The sequence below is a fragment of the Bombina bombina genome, chromosome 6 (assembly GCF_027579735.1).
Source record: "Bombina bombina isolate aBomBom1 chromosome 6, aBomBom1.pri, whole genome shotgun sequence".
NCBI classification, from domain to species: Eukaryota; Metazoa; Chordata; class Amphibia; order Anura; family Bombinatoridae; genus Bombina; species Bombina bombina.
Genome location: NC_069504.1, coordinates 474,698,462 through 474,718,265, shown reverse-complemented (window position 1 = coordinate 474,718,265; position 19,804 = coordinate 474,698,462). Strand labels below are relative to the sequence as shown.

The window sequence follows — 19,804 nt, the reverse complement described above, 5'->3', positions numbered from 1 at the left end:
TAGCGACACTGACCTGGGACCTGTCGCATTAGATCGGTGAGAGCAGGGCAGCCTGCGGTGAGAAGCGCAGTCAGCGGTGAGCGGGACGGGGCGCTGGGGCCGGCGTGTCCTGGTGAAGAAGCAGCGGGCCACGTCTGGCCTTACAGGAGGGACCCGATCCGATCTGCAGAAGGAGACTGGTGGTCATCGCAGACGGGGTGCAGCCTTGGATCCCTGCTCTGCCCGGCGGCTGCATTGAAGAAGAAAGCGGCGGGAATAGCCGCTATCTTGCCGCCCCGGCCTTGCTTCCTAACGTCAAGCAGCAAGGTGGGATGGACACAGGAGCCTGAGCAGGGCTGCTACCCAGACCACCCCTTCTACTCTCGGGAGGAGACGCGGGAGAAGACTTTGCCTATACAATAGGCCTTCAGACGATACCTCAGCAGGGATTGGGTGAGTCACAGTTTTTGCCACGCAACATTTTTGCTGCACAGGGGATCCTCTTATTTGATGCTTCACACTGCCTAACTGAGAGGGGACAATTAACATTGGAAACAATGGCGGCCTTTACTTTGTTACCCTAGCCAGGGTGTTACTTTGGGGGCTGGGAGAGGTGTACCCTGAGGAAGCCTCTATTGTGCACCACTAGGCCCACTAGACCCTCAACTTAATTAAGATCTGTCTTGAGTTTCCCCTGGCAGCCTGGGTGTCACTAACATTATAGAAGGCGCAGCACAACACCTCATAGGCATTTAGTGCCAAGTTGCATGAATTCAGATAGTGCTGGGCAGGTGGTACAGATTCAGCCCTATCCCCTTAGTGTCATTGCAAGGAGCTTACATCTTCTAACCTGCTTGGGGGTTATACTGCGCCACGGATCTGCAACCACCCTCCTGTGCTCACGCAGACTCCCCTATCCATAACCCTCTTGTACATCTTACAGAACTGCTATTGCTTTAGGAGGCTGACTCATTTAGTTTACCCTTCCTGTTAGGTGAACTGACACTCTCCTGGCATTTCCCTTTTGCTGCATTATCAAGGCCACAAGCCGAGTCTCAGACCCACTCTGCTGCATTCCTAACTTCCCTTTTAGAGAGAGGCCCCTACCTAGGAGGGTAGCCACAACAGAACTGGACTTCTGGATCCTTTGCTTGTAAGTTGCTGTCGCTGATACCCTGTTTCCCTGCTTATGGGACATTTTGAGCATCTGTGTCCTTGGCAAAGCACAAGCAACCGTCCACACTTACTAACTCTTATTGGACTGCATAAATCTGCCATTCCAGCAAATAACAGTTTAAGGGCACAGATATATTTACACCTACATGTTACAGGCACCTTAATTACCACTTTCGTGCCACCTTCTTCCAGGACATTCATAAGCTTCTCAAGAGGCTTACCTTCCACACGGCAGCCCAGGCTACTGGTTGCTGCTGACTGTATCAATAAAGGGTACTGATCTGGAACTGTGATTGTTTGTGCTGCTGTGCCAGCTTATGATTCTCTGTGGCCCTAGCACAGAGTGGAGTGTCTTATTTTACTTAAGTGTTTTGCCATAACATAACCTGTACGTCTTCTTTTCAGGACAAGGGGACCCACACTGCTCAGACCCTAGCCTCTCCTGTCTGTCTGCTGCACATAGGCTGTTTGCGGGTTAAGGGAGTGGTCAAACTCAGCCTCTTGCCCTGTGAGTGGATCGACAGGAGACACAGACTCTGGTAGTGCACGCTGGCAAACCCATCTAAGTGTTAATCATCTTTGCTCTTGCTAAACCCTCCCCTTCGGACTCCCCCTTTCCGGCCTGCTCACGTAGGCTGGTCACCTCCACTTTCCCTTTTCCCTTCCAATAGGTCGTACCCCCCTTCCCTGGGTCCGAGGGGGAATACCTTGTCTAGGCTTAACTGAGGTGTTTCGCTATAAACTAAAGGTAAATAACAGTAGGCTCCACTGGGCCCCTGTTTCTGCGTGGGTCAGTGTCTTAAGCTAATTGCTCAGAGTTGTAGGGCAGTGTTCTGCTCATAAGCGCCGCCATGTGGAGATAGAGGTCATAAGTGGACGTCCGGCCCCACTCAGTCATGTAATACTAATGTGCAAGTGTATTTTCCTTTTTCCAATTTGTCAACCTGTTGGGCTTACACGTCTCCTTAGCAATTTCTAAACTCCAGTCTCAACTGCTTAGAATAGGATACTCTCTCCTAATTTGAAAATGCCCCACAACACTAAGAGACACTCGAAAACGCCAGGCCAAGTACAGAAAACGGTCCGGGACCACTTCACGCAACCAACTAAAAACCGGAATGAAGATCTACTTGAGGATCAGAGTGACTCTGAATCCCTTGGGGATGGATCCCAACCTGACCTTACACCTCAGGTCAGATCACAACACCTGATCACAGAGGACACCCTCAAAAAAATGCTAGCAAACCAAACCATCTCCATAACTAAGGAAATTCAGCGCAATCATGCTGAATTCCGCAAGGACATCTCTGAGATTGGGGACAGAGTGGACTCCCTGGAAAGAAAACAGGACGATCTTGCTACCGACCATACCAACCTGACCAGATCAGCCAACTGGAATTTAAACTCGCCGATGTGGAGGATAGGGCCCGCAGAAACAACGTAAGATTCAGAGGAATCCCGGAAGACATTCAACCTGCAGAACTTCAAACCTTCCTGAAAGACCTATTTAGGGACCTGCTGGGCCCAATAGATGGACTTAACAATACCATGGAAAGAGCTCATAGAGCCTTACGACCTAGAACTGTCTCACAAGAGAAACCGAGAGACGTCATAGTCTGTTTTCATAGCTTTCCATTCAAAGACAGGCTCATGCAGGCGGCCTTTAGGAAACCGCAGATATCAGAGAAGTTCAAAGACATACAGCTGCTGCCCGACCAATCTGCACACACTCTACAACATCGTAGATACTTCCAGCCGGTCACACAGATCCTCCGTAGGGAGAACATCAAATACAGATGGGGTTACCCTACTAAATTAATAATCACAAAGGACAACAAGCCATTCACGGTGGCCTCTCTGGCTCAGGGTACAGCCCTCCTGGGTCAGTGGGGCCTTATGGCAGTAGACCCCAGGGGACCCCCCGCGACCCAATCTAAGCTGAGAGTTTCGGCCCCCGAGTGGTCGGTGAAAGAACAAAGACCGAAGAGACTGAAAACACTGCAGCCTCTAGATCCTATCCAATCGGAGACTCGGCCCTCATGATAAGTGGCACTTGTTTTGGCCACACCTCAGGAACCTGACAGGCTACAGAATGCCCACTTTTGCCCACCAGCTGAGTTTTGCAGCTGGGCAGAGGAACTGAGATGGTTTGGCCTTACACATGTCCCCCCATGGTCCCTTGGGCCATACCCTATAGGTTCATGCATGCTAGGTTTATGTGTTTAGAAATTTAATTATGATCACTGTTCTTTCTTGACAGACCTACAGGCCCACCATATTTTACAGGCCTGATAAGATTAAATACGCTTACCTCTGCCTTTAATGCCCTTTGCTCTATGAGGTTACGGAGTGGGGTAGGTACTGTACTGGCAATTGTAGCTACTAAATGTATGGGACTGCGTTCCACCGCCTCATGACAGGTCTAGGTGCTGCCTACTTTCTTTACAGCTTAACGCTTTATACCCGGCCTCCGTATTTACTCTGCCTAGGGTCCTATGGACGTGACGTGGTGGAACGCATTCCCCCTTCCCCCCCCTGCCCTCGGGGGTTACACCGATGTAATAATGAGTGGGGCCTACATTGACTTAAATATGCACCTATATAATCATATGTGTCTCCATTCTATTCTATATATTATGGTTATGTGTTTTGACCTTATTGCATTCACTGTTCCTTGTCAGGCTTCTATGTTCAACTTGATGTTTTTGTTTAGGTTATGCCCTTAACGGGCGCATAGGTTGACACTCACTCACTTGCACTTTTGTTTACCTTCTCATAGCTTATTTATATAGATTTCGGAGTGGGGCTGGCCTTTCCAGCTCCCCTCTTCACACATTCGCTCTTAGCTCCCCCCCCCACTGGTTAACCCACGCCAGGGTTCCAACTAGGTGGACTATTTCCACCTGTGCTGTCAGTACATTTCCTTTTTACGTGCCAATCACTTCCCTTAACCCCCAGCCCTCCCACACCTCTCACAGGGAAGAGGATCTAGGTTTCCTAAATATTTCTCCTGCCCATTTACTTTCCTGGATAGGAGGTAGAGAATGTCCCGCTTACGAATATGCACACACAACTCTAGAGGCTTAAATTCTCCCTACAAGAGGAGCTTACTTTCCCGTATGCTACGTCACCACAATCCTGACGTAGTGTTTCTACAAGAAACACACTGGTTGTTAGCCTCCCCCACCAGATTCCACTCTCGATCGTACACGACCATCGAGTGCTCCTCATTCACAAAGAAAGCTAGAGGGACCGCTGTCATGATTCACAGGAGGATAGCTTATGAGGAAATCCAGGTACTTAGGGACCCCCAGGCCAGATTCACAATTGTAGTATGTAAACTAGATCATGTCACACATACCCTTGTCTCGATTTACCTACCCAACTCCCAACAGCCTGCTTGTCTCAGGAAAATTTTGAGGTTGATTGACCAGCACAAACAAGGCAGAGTCATAATAGCAGGGGACTATAACATGATTTGGGATGCTGACCTTGACTGTAAGACGCTAAACCCAACTAGGCCCTCTCCCCAACTGACCCTTCTCTCTACACGATTCAAATCAATCATGTCTGAGTTTGGATATTATGATATCTGGCGCTCTCTACACACCACAGATAGAGACTTCACTCATTTCTCCCAGGTACACAAAACATATTCTAGGTTAGATCATATTTTTTGCTCGGCCGGGACTTTGGACTCCAATCCAATAAGTCCAATCCAATATTCCTCTATGCCCATGGTCCGACCATGATCCGGTACTTGCGGACTTACAACTCAGTGACCCTTGCCCCCATAAAAACAGATGGTCTCTCCCACGCAATATCCTAGCGGACATCCCCTTTAGGGAGGAGTTGCGAGGGGATCTTATAGATCTCATCCAACTCAATGGCAACGGCCAGACTGCCGATGACACACTCTGGGGAGCCATTAAGGCGGTAACCAGAGGCTATATCATCCGCAAGCAAGCCCGCCTTAGGAAATTAGCCGGACTCTCCCTAGCCCAAGCCCACTGTAGACTAAGACTACTGGAATCTGCTAACAGAACCAACGTCACGGAAGCATTGTCATCCCAGATCTCAGCGGTGCGCTCGCATATTAGCTGTCTAGAATTGCGACGTACCCAAGAGAATCTCACAAGACTTAAACAGATGTTTTATTATAAAGGCAACAGGGCAGACACACTGTTAGCGAATAAACTACGCCAGCGGAACAGTATGTCTCGCATACACCAAATCTTTTACAACAACCAGACTCACAAGCTCCCCTCACAGATAGGGGACTGCTTCTCAGACTACTACTCTAAGCTCTATGATCTTGAGGGTACTGAGATCGAGGCCCCCGCCTCCACTCAACAGATTAGAGAATTTCTCGATTCCTTAAACCTACCCTCTCTATCGACGGAACAACAGGAGTCCCTGACTAATCCGTTCACTCAGTTGGAAGTTAAGCAGGTCATCCAGCGACTTAAATCTCTTAAGGCCCCTGGTCCTGACGGATTTCCTGCACAGTTCTACAAATCCTACAGCCAAGAACTAGTGCCGCTACTCCTTAGGTTTTTTAACACTGCCAGACAAGGAGGAAGCTTTAAAAGGGAATTTTTGGAGGCTGAGATCATTATGATCCCGAAACCAAACAAAGACCCCTCTCTCTGCCCCAACTATAGGCCTATTTCGCTTATAAACGTGGACATAAAAATCTATTCCAAGCTTATTGCGAATCGAATTTGCAAACTTCTGCCTACCCTGGTCAACCCAGATCAGGTAGGGTTCATACACAACCGGGAGGGCCCAGATAACACCAGGCGCCTCATTAATATAGTTTGCGAATCGACAAGAATGAACAAGCCTTTTTCGGTTATCTCTCTAGATGCCGAAAAGGCCTTTGATAGGGTTAGATGGAGCTACCTTTGGGAGACCCTTGATGTCCTCAAATTCCCCTCTGATATACGTCTAGCGATCCAAGCCCTATATTCCAACCCCACAGCTACAGTTAGGGGGATGGGGTTCCATTCAACTCCATTCCCCATCCGTAACGGCACGAGGCAGGGCTGCCCTCTCTCCCCACTTCTGTTCGCCCTGGCAATCGAGCCACTTGCAGAAACAATACGCACCAACAAAGACTTGGTGGGTATCACACTCTCGGGCTCTAAACATAGCATCGCCTTATTTGCTAATGACGTGACGGTGTTCTCAGCAGATCCTCTCCATACCATCCCTAAACTCCTGGATATACTTGAGGCCTTTGGCTCTCTTTCCTTTTACAAACTTAACGTCCCTAAAACAGAAATTTACTGGTGGGGTTTTCCCCAAAATTACATCTCGGCCCTCAAGAGGCAATTCGACTTCAAATGGTCTAGTAAAAGTATCACTCACCTTGGAGTTAAAATATCTAACGACCTGAAACAGATGGTCAAAGATAACTTTTCACCCCTGCTGGCAGATCTGCGAGCGTTAAAAAATACCTGGGATCACAAGAGCATTTCTTGGATGGGCCGCATAGCCTCTCTCAAGATGTCGTTCCTCCCGCGGCTCACCTACCTATTTATGTGCCTACCAATTAGAGTACCCTCCCACTTATTGTTGCAATTCCAAAGCGAGTGCACCAAATTCATTTGGCAGAATAAAACCCCTAGGATAGCCCATAAAACACTCCAGTTCCCGGTTCACTTGGGGGGTTTGGCCTCCCCATCCATAATAAAGTATTATGAGGGAGCCATGCTCACGCATATCTCCCAGTGGGGAGTCCTGCAATCTCAAGACAGGTGGAGGGATATCGAACAAGCTTCACTGCCCTTTGATATCTATCTAAAAGATTTAATCTGGACCCCGGTCCACAGTCGTAGAACCTTGAACATCCACAACCTTGTAATCGTAGAGTGTTTGGCGGTTTGGGATAAGATCCGGCACCGCAAGTTGATCGCGCCGCATCCCTCCCCAATTACCTCTATCCCTGGCCTCTTTACAGGCCTCCCAGAGACACACCCCAACACATGGGCTAGAATGGGGGTGACACAAGTTTCGGATCTCTGGTCTGCGAACAGTGGAGATGGCTATCTCAGGTTGTCTAGGGACAGCCTTGGTAAAGATGTCCCACCCTACCTCCACTTCGAGCTTACTAGGATTAAGAGTTTCCTATCTAGCTGGGGCTTTTCCCCCTCCGCTTCGCGCCCACTTACTCCATGGGAATCTACTTGGAAAGGTGGGCGTAGACTCCATAAGCCTCTGTCGAGACATTACTGTCTGCTAGAGGGTACGGCGCCCCCGGACCTGGCCCCGCATTTGAACAAGTGGGACACTATCCTCCACACTAGAATCTCGGCTGGTGCCTGGCAAGGGTCTCTTACCCTGACCAAAAAATCTTTGCATTGTGTGACAATGTTTGAAACGCACTATAAAGTCATCTCTCAATGGTACCTAGTCCCAGTGCGATTAGCCAAGATGTTCCCGACGTCCTCTCCACAATGCTGGAGGGAATGTGGGGCCCAGGGGAGCATGCTCCACATCTGGTGGGAATGCCCCAGGTTGTCTCACTTGTGGAGTCTATGTTTCCGCACTCTATCTGCTTTCAAGATACAACTGCCCAAAAGCCCTGCCACAGCACTTCTACATTTAAACTTACACGCCCTCCCCAAACATCAACAGATCTTTTGTGTTTACCTTCTAACTTCAGTCAAAACCTGTATTGCTAGATGCTGGAAGAAAACTTCCCCCCCTTGCTGGTCCGATATCCTTAGGAACATGGCCTACCTACAGGTCATGGAAAGGGATATATTTTATAGTCTGGACAAAAGTGACCTGTTTGAGATGGTCTGGGCCGACTGGACGGAAACACACGACACCACATGGCTCCCCCAGGTCAGAGTATAGTAACGCACATATTTCCCACCTCAGGCGAGGTGCCTTTCATTCCTCCCCCTCCCTCTCCACCTATATGGATGAATCCCTCCCTTCCATTCCCCCCCTCCCTCCCCCTTTTTGATAATTTCTCAAGCAATGTACTGACTTCTATGTCTGATATTTCAATGATTCAGATGTATCCTTTCTAATGGTTTATTCCTTTTTGTTTGTTTGTATTCCATTCTAGTACTCTATGGTATGCTTTGTACTATAATGTGCAGGGGATCTGCGAATCCCCAGACAGTGTTATACTTGTTAAAACAAATAAAAAAATTTGAAATAGAAACTATCAAAAAATAAATAAATAAATAAATACAAAGTTGCCTATAAAATAAATATAAATCCTAAAATAGCTACAATATAATTATTCGTTATAGTGTAGCTATATTAGGATTTATTTTACAGGTAAGTATTTAGCTTTAAATAGGAATAATTTATTTAATAAGATTTAATTTATTTTGTTAGATTTAAATTATATTTAACTTAGGGGGGGTGTTAGTGTTAGGGTTAGACTTAGCTTTAGTTAATACATTTATTAGAGTAGCGGCGAGGTCCGGTCAGCAGATTAGGGGTTAATACTTGAAGTTAGGTGTCAAAGATGTTAGGGAGGGCAGATTAGGGGTTAATAAAATTTATTATAGGCGTTGCGAGACGGAAGTGCAGCGGTTTAATAAATTTATTATAGTGGTGGCGAGATCCGGTCGGCAGATTGGGGGTTAATAAGTGTAGGTAAGGTAGCGGCGACGTTGGGGGGGCAGATTAGGGGTTAATAAATATAATATAGGGGTCGGCGGTGTTAGGGGCAGCAGATTAGGGGTTCATAGGGATAATGTAGGTTGCGGCGGTGTCCGGAGCGGAAGATTGGGGGTTAATAATAATAATAATATGCAGGGGTCAGTGATAGCGGGGTCGGCAGATTAGGGGTTAATAAGTGTAAGGTTAGGGTTGTTTAGACTCGGGGTTCATGTTAGGGTGTTAGGTGCAGACTTAGAAATTGTTTCCCCATAGAAAACAATGGGGCTGCGTTAGGAGCTGAACGCTGCTTTTTTGCAGGTGTTAGGTTTTTTTTCAGCTCAAACTGCCCCATTGTTTCCTATGGGGGAATCGTGCACAAGCACGTTTTTCAAGCTGGCCGCTATCGTAAGCAACGCTGGTATTTAGAGTTGAAGTGGCGGTAAATTATGCTCTACGCTCCCTTTTTGGAGCCTAACGCAGCCCTTCAGACAACTCTAAATACCAGCGTTATTTAAAAGGTGCGGGGGGAAAAAAACATGCGTAGCTAACGCACCCCTTTGGCCGCAAAACTCTAAATCTAGGTGAAAATAGGGTAACAAAGGTCCCGTACAGTTGAGCAGCTAAAGACATGCATAATGAATGAATGGGGGGAAATTTAGCTTGTTAAACTTAACCAACTGGTGTCTTCAGTGCCCATACACTTAATAAGGGTTATTAAAAGAAAAGCTGATGTTACACAGTGGTAAACAGTTGACTGTACCAATTGTTTTGGAGTGTGTTGCAGTCATCAGAATTGAAATGAGTGTCTATTTTCAAAAATAAATTCAATTCACAAAGTAAAACCAAATAATGTATTAATAATGTGTTTTCAATATAGTACAGGGTGAACGGAATTTTCAAATAACTCCTTTGGTTTGTTTTTTTGCATTTTCCATACTGTCCCAACTTTTTTGGAATTGGGGTTGTAAGTGTAGAAAGTAGAGCTCTCACAACATTTATTATACACAATGGAATATTTAAAGAGGTGTGTTCCCTATGGTTGTACTTATTATATAGATGATATTATTGTGTTTGTAAACACTCCTGAAAAACATGAAAATGTGAAACTAACCTTAATACATATAGAGGCATAGAGTTTCAGTGGGATATAAACGTGCCCCAGATCATGTTGTGGCTGTGTCACAAGCATCTTTACCAACTGACTTACAAACCTTGTCTTAAATCTTGGATATTACTTCCTAATATACAAAATGTTTGTGTCAAGAGCCAATAAACCACCAGTTTTGTGATTGATGATTTCATTGAACTTTGACAACATTGATCATGCATAGGCCCATATTTATCAAGGTCTGTCGGACCTGATCCGACAGTGCGGATCAGGTCCGACAGACCTCGCTGAATACGGCGAGCAATAAGCTTGCCGTATTCAGCATTGCACCAGCAGCTCACAAGAGCTGCTGGTGCAACGCTGCGCCCTGCAGACTCACGGCCAATAGACCGCCAGCAGGGGGGTGTCAATCAACCTGATCGTACACGATCGGGTTGATTTCCGGCGATGTCTGTCCGCCAGCTCAGAGCAGGCTGACAGGTTATGGATAGGGTGACCATATTGCTGCTTTAAAAAGGGACACATATGAAAAATACATATGTCAGGGCTGTTTTCAGGGCTGTTTAAATAAAGGTTTTGTATAAGAACCCTGACATATGTATTTTTCATATGTGTCCCTTTTTAAAGCGGCAATATGGTCACCATAGTTATGGAGCAGCGGTCTTTGTGACCGCTGCTTCATAACTGCTGTTTCTGGCGAGTCTGAAGACTCGCCAGAAACAGGGGCCATCAAGCTCCTTACGGAGCTTGTTAAATAGAGCCCATAGTGTCTGAGCAATATACAGTATCTAGACACCTCAACAACCCGATCAGCTTTATTAAGATAAGGCCGAGCAACTTTGCAGAGACAGTTTACAAGAGTGCTTTCAGGTCAAAAAAGCATGGAAGGCTCTTTGGGTTTTGTATAATTTAGTCCTGTGGTCTATTTTACTGCAATGTGATATCTTTCTTAGCATTAAAATAGGTATTGTCTGATTACAATTATCATAACAATAATAAACTTTGGTGGCTGAGCTGCATTTGGGCACAAGTGGTAAATCTTTATTCTACAAATGCATCTGGTATTTTATGCAGGGAACAGTGATTTCTGGCGTGATATTGAGGTAGTTGTGTACTGAATGCTCTTTGCTGGCCACCCTCCAATAAGCAAACAAAGCCTGTATTACCAGAATTTCACAATCTACAAGGCCTGTGTGACCATTATTTACTTTGCCTTTATGGCTTTTAGAAGCTGTTTGTACTAGAAAACTTTGCAAAATAATGTATAAAGGATTCCCACACCGGGAATGCATTCCATCTTAAACACAAAAGACATAAAGTAAATTATCTGTAGATGTTATATATTGATGTGTTATTAAAGGATGTAATTCGTCTTTGTTTTTGCTATATTAGTGCAGGCCTCTAAAGCAGAAGTGTTTACCATCAACAAATACGTTATTCCCATCACTATACAAAGTTCTGTGTTTCTGACACAGAATCAAATCACTTGAGATAATTCTCTTGGTAACTGTACACACAAATCCTTATATTTTGTATGTAAAAATGTATTTTAGTGTTTATGTTTTACTGATTGAATTGTACTGTAGGAGATGATACAAATTAGGTATTGAAGAATAATGAGAACTTTAGCTTTTATTTTGCAACCTAATAATCACTATACTGGTATTCTATATTTCAAATGTTATATATATATATATATATATATATATATATATATATATATATATATATATATATATACACATACATACAGGGAGTGCAGAATTATTAGGCAAGTTGTATTTTTGAGGATTAATTTTATTATTGAACAACAACCATGTTCTCAATGAACCCAAAAAACTCATTAATATCAAAGCTGAATAGTTTTGGAAGTAGTTTTTAGTTTGTTTTTAGTTATAGCTATTTTAGGGGGATATCTGTGTGTGCAGGTGACTATTACTGTGCATAATTATTAGGCAACTTAACAAAAAACAAATATATACCCATTTCAATTATTTATTTTTACCAGTGAAACCAATATAACATCTCAACATTCACAAATATACATTTCTGACATTCAAAAACAAAACAAAAACAAATCAGTGACCAATATAGCCACCTTTCTTTGCAAGGACACTCAAAAGCCTGCCATCCATGGATTCTGTCAGTGTTTTGATCTGTTCACCATCAACATTGCGTGCAGCAGCAACCACAGCCTCCCAGACACTGTTCAGAGAGGTGTACTGTTTTCCCTCCTTGTAAATCTCACATTTGATGATGGACCACAGGTTCTCAATGGGGTTCAGATCAGGTGAACAAGGAGGCCATGTCATTAGATTTTCTTCTTTTATACCCTTTCTTGCCAGCCACGCTGTGGAGTACTTGGACGCGTGTGATGGAGCATTGTCCTGCATGAAAATCATGTTTTTCTTGAAGGATGCAGACTTTTTCCTGTACCACCGCTTGAAGAAGGTGTCTTCCAGAAACTGGCAGTAGGACTGGGAGTTGAGCTTGACTCCATCCTCAACCCGAAAAGGCCCCACAAGCTCATCTTTGATGATACCAGCCCAAACCAGTACTCCACCTCCACCTTGCTGGCGTCTGAGTCGGACTGGAGCTCTCTGCCCTTTACCAATCCAGCCACGGGCCCATCCATCTGGCCCATCAAGACTCACTCTCATTTCATCAGTCCATAAAACCTTAGAAAAATCAGTCTTGAGAAATTTCTTGGCCCAGTCTTGATGTTTCAGCTTGTGTGTCTTGTTCAGTGGTGGTCGTCTTTCAGCCTTTCTTACCTTGGCCATGTCTCTGAGTATTGCACACCTTGTGCTTTTGGGCACTCCAGTGATGTTGCAGCTCTGAAATATGGCCAAACTGGTGGCAAGTGGCATCTTGGCAGCTGCACGCTTGACTTTTCTCAGTTCATGGGCAGTTATTTTGCGCCTTGGTTTTTCCACACGCTTCTTGCGACCCTATTTTGAATGAAACGCTTGATTGTTCGATGATCACGCTTCAGAAGCTTTGCAATTTTAAGAGTGCTGCATCCCTCTGCAAGATATCTTACTATTTTTTTAAGTCCTTCTTTTGACCCATTTTGCCAAAGGAAAGGAAGTTGCCTAATAATTATGCACACCTGATATAGGTTGTTGATGTCATTAGACCACACCCCTTCTCATTACAGAGATGCACATCACCTAATATGCTTAATTGGTAGTAGGCTTTCGAGCCTATACAGCTTGGAGTAAGACAACATGCATAAAGAGGATGATGTGGTCAAAATACTCATTTGCCTAATAATTCTGCACTCCCTGTATATATATATATATATATATATATATATATAATATTGGCACCCCTGCATTTCTGTCAGATACTGCACCACTTCGCCCAGAGAATTGTTGCAATTACAAATGTTTAGGCATTCTCATACCTATTTCTTTTGTTTGTATTGGTATGACACAAAAATGTGGAGAAAAAAAGCCAAATCTGACACATTCCACGCAAAACTCTAAAAATAGACTGGACAAAATTATTGGCATCCTCCATTTAATATTTGGTAGCACACTCCTTGGAATAAATAACTGAAATCAATTGCTTCCTGTAACCATCAATGAGTTTCTTACACCTCTCTACTGGAATTTTGGACCACTCTTCTCTTAGCAACTGCTCCATGTCTCTCAGATTAGAAGGGTTCCTTTTTCCCAACTGCTGTTTTGAGATCTCTCCACAGGTGCTCTATGGGATTAATATCTGGACTCATTGCTGGCCAGTTCAGTACTCTCTAGCGCCTTGTCTTAAACCATTTCTGGGTGCTTTTTGACGTGTGCTTTGGGTCATTGTCCTGCTGTAAGACTCATGACATCTGACGGAGACCCAACTTTCTGAAACTGGGCCCTAATTGCACCACATAATTCTTTGGTAGTCTTCAGATTTCATAATACCATGCACACAGTCAAGACAATCCAGTGGCTGAAGCAGCAAAGCAATCCCAAAACATCAGTGAACCTCCACCATGTTTGACTGTAGCGACTGTATTCTTTTCTTTAAAAGCCTCATTTCTTTTTCTGAAAACAGTAAAATGATGGGCTTTACCAAAAAGCTTTGATTTTGTTTCTTTTGTCCACAGCACATTCTATCAAAAGGATTTTGGCTTCCTCAGGTAAGTTTTGGCAAACTCCAATCTGGCTTTTTTATGTTTCTGTGTAAGCAATGGGTCCTACCCTTTTCATTCAGATGGCGATGTATAGCGCGAGCTGACACATTTGTAACTTGTGCCTGAAGGTCAGCATTACATTTGTCTGGAAGTTGATCAAGGTTCTTTATCCACCATTCAAACAATCCTTTGTTGCAATCTTTGATCAATTTTTCTTTTTCATCCACTTCCAGGGAGATTAGCTACAGTGCCATGAGATGTAAACTTCTTGACAATATTGCGCACAGTGGACACAGGAACATTAAGATCTCTGAAGATGGACTTGTAACCTTGAGTTTGTCCATGATTTTCCACAATTTTTGTTCTCAAATCCTCAGACAATTATTTGCTGCTCTTTCTCTTCTCCATCCTCAGTGTGGCACAGAGAGACACACAACAGAAAGGTTGAGTCCATTTTTCACCATTTTAACTGGTTGCCGGAGTGATTTCTTTATTGTCAGCACCTGTTAATTGATACAGGTGAGTTTAATTACAAATTGCAATAATTTTGTCCAATCCATGTTTGGAGTTTTGCATGGAATGTGTCAGATTTTTTTTTCTCCACTTTTTGAGTCATACCAATACAAAAAAAAGAAATAAACATGAGAATGCCAAAAATTTGTAATTGCAACAATTTTCTGGCCGAAGTGCAGGGGTGCTAATATTTTTGATCATGACTATATACTGTGTGTATATATATATATATATATATATATATATATATATATATATATATATATAGTATATTAGGTCTGTGTGTATGTCTAGATTTGTGACATATGTCTTACTAAAGAATTAATAAATTAGTTGCTAAAGAATTAATAAATTAGCTGTATTAAGTAATGTGGTGGGACTTGTGTTTCCTATATCATCTATCGAATACTCCTGTTGTTTTTAACTTGCATATATAAAAAGCTAAGTTTACTTGGAGTGATCCTCTATTGTTTGTTTTTAATTAGCCATTTGAACTAGAGATTTTTAATCAATTCAACATTTTTCTATTTACCTCCATAAGAGCTTGGTGATCTAAAGTTCTCCGCTCTGGTGAGATTTTCTAAGCTGTCTCGTCAGTACTGTGAGGCCTCTCAAAAAATGTTAAAAATGCTAATTTTAGTTTGTGAACTGTTTATCCAGCTAGATAGAGTTCTGTATGTGAAAGAGAGACACACATATTGAAATAAACAGCTCCCAAAGAGTTTGTGTGATTTCTCTCCATGTCGATGAGTTTTTGATCATCATTTTAAAGTTTTGGACTATATTTTATTATGACACATTTGTTGAATTTACTGCTGAACTCTAGTAAAATTTAATAGAAACTTAAGCTTTTATCCAAAACTAACACAAAGGACACACACAAATACATTAAAAACATGGGTAGATTGATTGAAACACGTATATGCATAAAGCAGTGAAGTGGAGTTTATATGGGATTTGTTTTTAACAACATTTTATTTATTTCCATGTGTGGTTGTCTAGGCAACCAGTCTATCCCTATTAATTTTAGAAATATCTGTAACTCTCATTCTGTAGACCTACAAAGTTGGCTCCTCAGTTAAACTGTATAGTACAGATTACAGCCTTACAACCGTATCTTCCATCATATTAATGTCATTTTAGAGGCCAAAAGAAGAGAGCCTGTTATTTTTAGAAAGACATCACGCTGTTGTTATCCTGTGCACCAAGAAGAATGTACTTTTACCATATGTTTTTTTGTCTTCTAAAAGATTCACGATCACAAATGTGACAGGTGTCTCTCATGCAGATGTTTGCAAAAAATCTGTGAATATGGACCTTTTTGTTCATCTTTTATTGATACCTGCGGTAAGTCTATTATAAAAGTAAAAAAAAAATTGACAACCAAAAATGGCCACGATTTGTACAAATATAACATTTATGTTAAATTAAATATGAGATCAGTCAACATGTGTACTTAATTATTTATGACTATAACCAAACGTACTAAATATCTTAACATCTATAAAAACCTTGAAAATATTTAGACACCTTTAACATATTATCAATACCATAATTACCAGCTTTACTTGGTGAACTTCATTAGATCAAGAAGGGGTGGTTGTTCCTTCACTGCTATATCACTCACCAATAATTACGCTCTAGTGTTAAATGTTAAAGAGTTAATATGTATGCTGGTGTTATAGTGCTACTAACATTGGCCCCTCAAAAGATACAATGTCCCTGAACCAATTAACCCATTATTAGCTTCAATAGCCCTGGCAAATCTGCTGCTCATATAATTCATAGGTACCGTCTTTGTTATTTAAATCTGATGTATTTTTAAAATTAATCTAGCTAAATATAATTCTATGGTGAAACCACTAAACTATTACAACTAAGTGATTACTCTATAGTAAAACACTGAAAGGTCCATCCATTTGTTGCAACAACTTTATTAGTTATCAAATTATATAAGTTAGGATAATATAAATAAAAATATATATTTATATGCACACATGTATTTACAGCATTTCAGTTTAATTTCTACAGGACAACCCTAGCTATAATAGCAACACCAATAACTAAATATAAGAATAAAATATAAAAAGAGAGTACTTAGCCAAATTCTCTAATGTGTGTTTTGTCTCTTTGTCGAAGATCAGCCATCTTTCAGCCACAGTAAAATAGAAGAGCGTTACTGTTGTTTCCCAATTTTATGCCCAATTAACTAGGGTGTGGCCCATTATATGCCATTCAAAGGTTATGTGGGAGTATCCTTATACTAGATCCAAAAGCCTTCTCTAGACTACAAAGGAGGATCTTGGGGGAGTTAGGTCTGGTGTTTTAAACAATTTGCTTTAAAAAGTGTCTATGTAAATATTCCAGGGATTAAATCTCTAAATTTTGTGTCCCCAATGCAAAAATTTTTCAAGTATCTCATGACCTGCACATGGTCTCCCCCTTTTTGCAACCCCCATCGACCCAAACTGCATGACCAAGGGGGGTAGTTATCAACGTGTCAACTTTCCTGCCTTCGCCGGCCCAATACGCCCGCCTAAGCTCGCCTACCTTCGCCGCCGCGGACCTGAAAAAATACGCCTAAGTTATCAAATAAAGCTGTCAAAAAGCCGCGGGGCGATGAGCAGCGGACTGTGAGAGTTATCACTCATCCGATCTCGTTGCTCTTCGGCTGTTTGACAGCTTTCTTGCTAGCCTGTCACTAAGCACTCACACTAAACTACACTGTTCTACCCCCTATACCGGCGCCCCCGGAGACCCCCGCAACTAAATAAAGTTACTAACCCCTAAACCGCCGCTCCTAGACCCTGCCGCAAGTCTTATCAATGTATTAACCCCTAAACCGCCGCTCCTAGACCCCGCCGCAAGTCTTATAAATGTATTAACCCCTAAACCGCCGCTCCCGGACACCGCTGCCACCTACATTATACCTAGTAACCCCTATCCTGCCCCCCCTATACCGTCGCCCTCTATAATAAAGTTATTAACCCCTATCCTGCTGATCCCGCACCTCGCCGCAAATAAATAAATAGTTTAACCCCTAAACCGCCGCTCCCTGAACCCGCCGCAACCTATATTAAATTTATTAACCCCTATCCTGCCCCCCCTACACCGTTGCCACCTATAATAAATTTATTAACCCCTATCCTGCCCCCCACTACACCGCCGCCACTGTAATAAAATTATTAACCCCTAAACCTAAGTCTAACACTAACCCTAACACCCCCCTAACTTAAATATTAATTAAATAAATCTAAATCATATTTCTATTATTAACTAAGTTAATCCTATTTAAAACTAAATACTTACCTATAAAATAAACCCTAATATAGCTACAATATAAATAATAATTATATTGTAGCTATGTTAGGATTTATTTTTATTTTACAGGCACCTTTCAATTTATTTTAACTAGGTACAATAGCTATTAAATAGTTATTAACTATTTAATAGCTTATCTAGCTAAAATAAAGAGAAATTTACCTGTAAAATAAAAACTAACCTAAGTTACAATTACACCTAACCCTACACTATACTTTAATAAATTATTCCTATTTAAAACTAAATACTTACCTGTAAAATAAACCCTAATATAGCTACAATATAAATAATAATTACATTGTAGCTATCTTAGGATTTATATTTATTTTACAGGTAACTTTGTATTTATTTTAGCTAGTTAGAATAGTTATTAAATAGTTATTAACTATTTAATAACTACCTAGCTAAAAGAAATACAAAATTACCTGTAAAATAAATCCTAACCTAAGTTACAATTAAACCTAACACTACACTATCATTAAATAAATTAAATAAACTACCTACAAATAACTACAATTAAATACAATTACATAAACTAACTAAAGTACAAAAAATAAAAAAAGCTAAGTTACAAAAAATAAAAAAAATAAGTTACAAACATTTAAAAAAATATTACAACAATTTTAAGCTACTTACACCTAATCTAAGCCCCCTAATAAAATAACAAACCCCCCCAAAATAAAAAAAATGCCCTACCCTATTCTACATTAAAAAAGTTCAAAGCTCTTTTACCTTACCAGCCCTTAAAAGGGCCTTTTGTGGGGGCATGCCCCAAAGAGTTCAGCTCTTTTGCCTGTAAAAGAAAAATACAACCCCCCCCAACATTAAAACCCACCACCCACATACCCCTAATCTAACCCAAACCCCCCTTAAAATAACCTAACACTAATCCCCTGAAGATCATCCTACCTTTAGTTGTCTTCACTCAGCCGAGCCACCGATGGAACTGAAGAGGACATCCGGACCGGCAGAAGTGATCATCCAAGGGGCGCTGAAGAAATCTTCCATCTGATGAAGTGATCCTCCAAGCGGCGCTGAAGAAATCTTCCATCCGGGCGAGGTCATCTTCCAAGAGGCGCTGAAGAAGTCTTCTATCCGGGCGATGTCATCTTCGAAGCCGGGTCTTGAATCTTCATCCCGCCGACGCGGAACATCCTTCTTTCCCGATGGACTACCGACGAATGAAGGCTCCTTTAAGGGATGTCATCCAAGATGGCGTCCCTTCAATTCCGATTGGCTGATAGGATTCTATCAGCCAATCGGAATTAAGGTAGGAAAAATCTGATTGGCTGATGGAATCAGCCAATCAGATTCAAGTTCAATCCGATTGGCTTATTCAATCAGCCAATCAGATTGAGCTTGCATTCTATTGGCTGTTCCGATCAGCCAATAGAATGCGAGCTCAATCTGATTGGATGATTGGATCAGCCAATCGGATTGAACTTGAATCTGATTGGCTGATTCCATCAGCCAATCAGATTTTTCCTACCTTAATTCCGATTGGCTGATAGAATCCTATCAGCCAATCGGAATTGAAGGGACGCCATCTTGGATGACGTCCCTTAAAGGAGCCTTCATTCATCGGTAGTCCGTCGGGAAAGAAGGATGTTCCGCGTCGGCGGGATGAAGATTCAAGACCCGGCTTCGAAGATGACCTCGCCCAGATAGAAGACTTCTTCAGCGCCTCTTGGAAGATGACCTCGCCCGGATGGAAGATTTCTTCAGCGCCGCTTGGAGGATCACTTCATCGGATGGAAGATTTCTTCAGCGCCCCTTGGATGATCACTTCTGCCGGTCCGGATGTCCTCTTCAGTTCCATCGGTGGCTCTGCTGAGTGAAGACAACTAAAGGTAGGATGATCTTCAGGGGATTAGTGTTAGGTTATTTTAAGGGGGGTTTGGGTTAGATTAGGGGTATGTGGGTGATGGGTTTTAATGTTGGGG

General features: G+C 42.5%; 1 protein-coding gene across 1 annotated transcript in view; it reads left to right on the top strand.

The window, feature by feature from the left end:
* Positions 1–2,182: 2,182 nt before the first annotated feature.
* Positions 2,183–19,804, top strand: part of LOC128664476 (stimulated by retinoic acid gene 6 protein-like) — a 130,182-nt gene continuing 112,560 nt past the window's right edge. Inside the window, exons 1-2 of the mRNA XM_053719301.1 lie at positions 2,183–2,595; positions 4,959–5,916. Of these exons, the coding sequence (XP_053575276.1) occupies positions 2,183–2,595; positions 4,959–5,916 (1,371 nt within the window). The remainder of the gene's footprint in view (positions 2,596–4,958; positions 5,917–19,804) is intronic.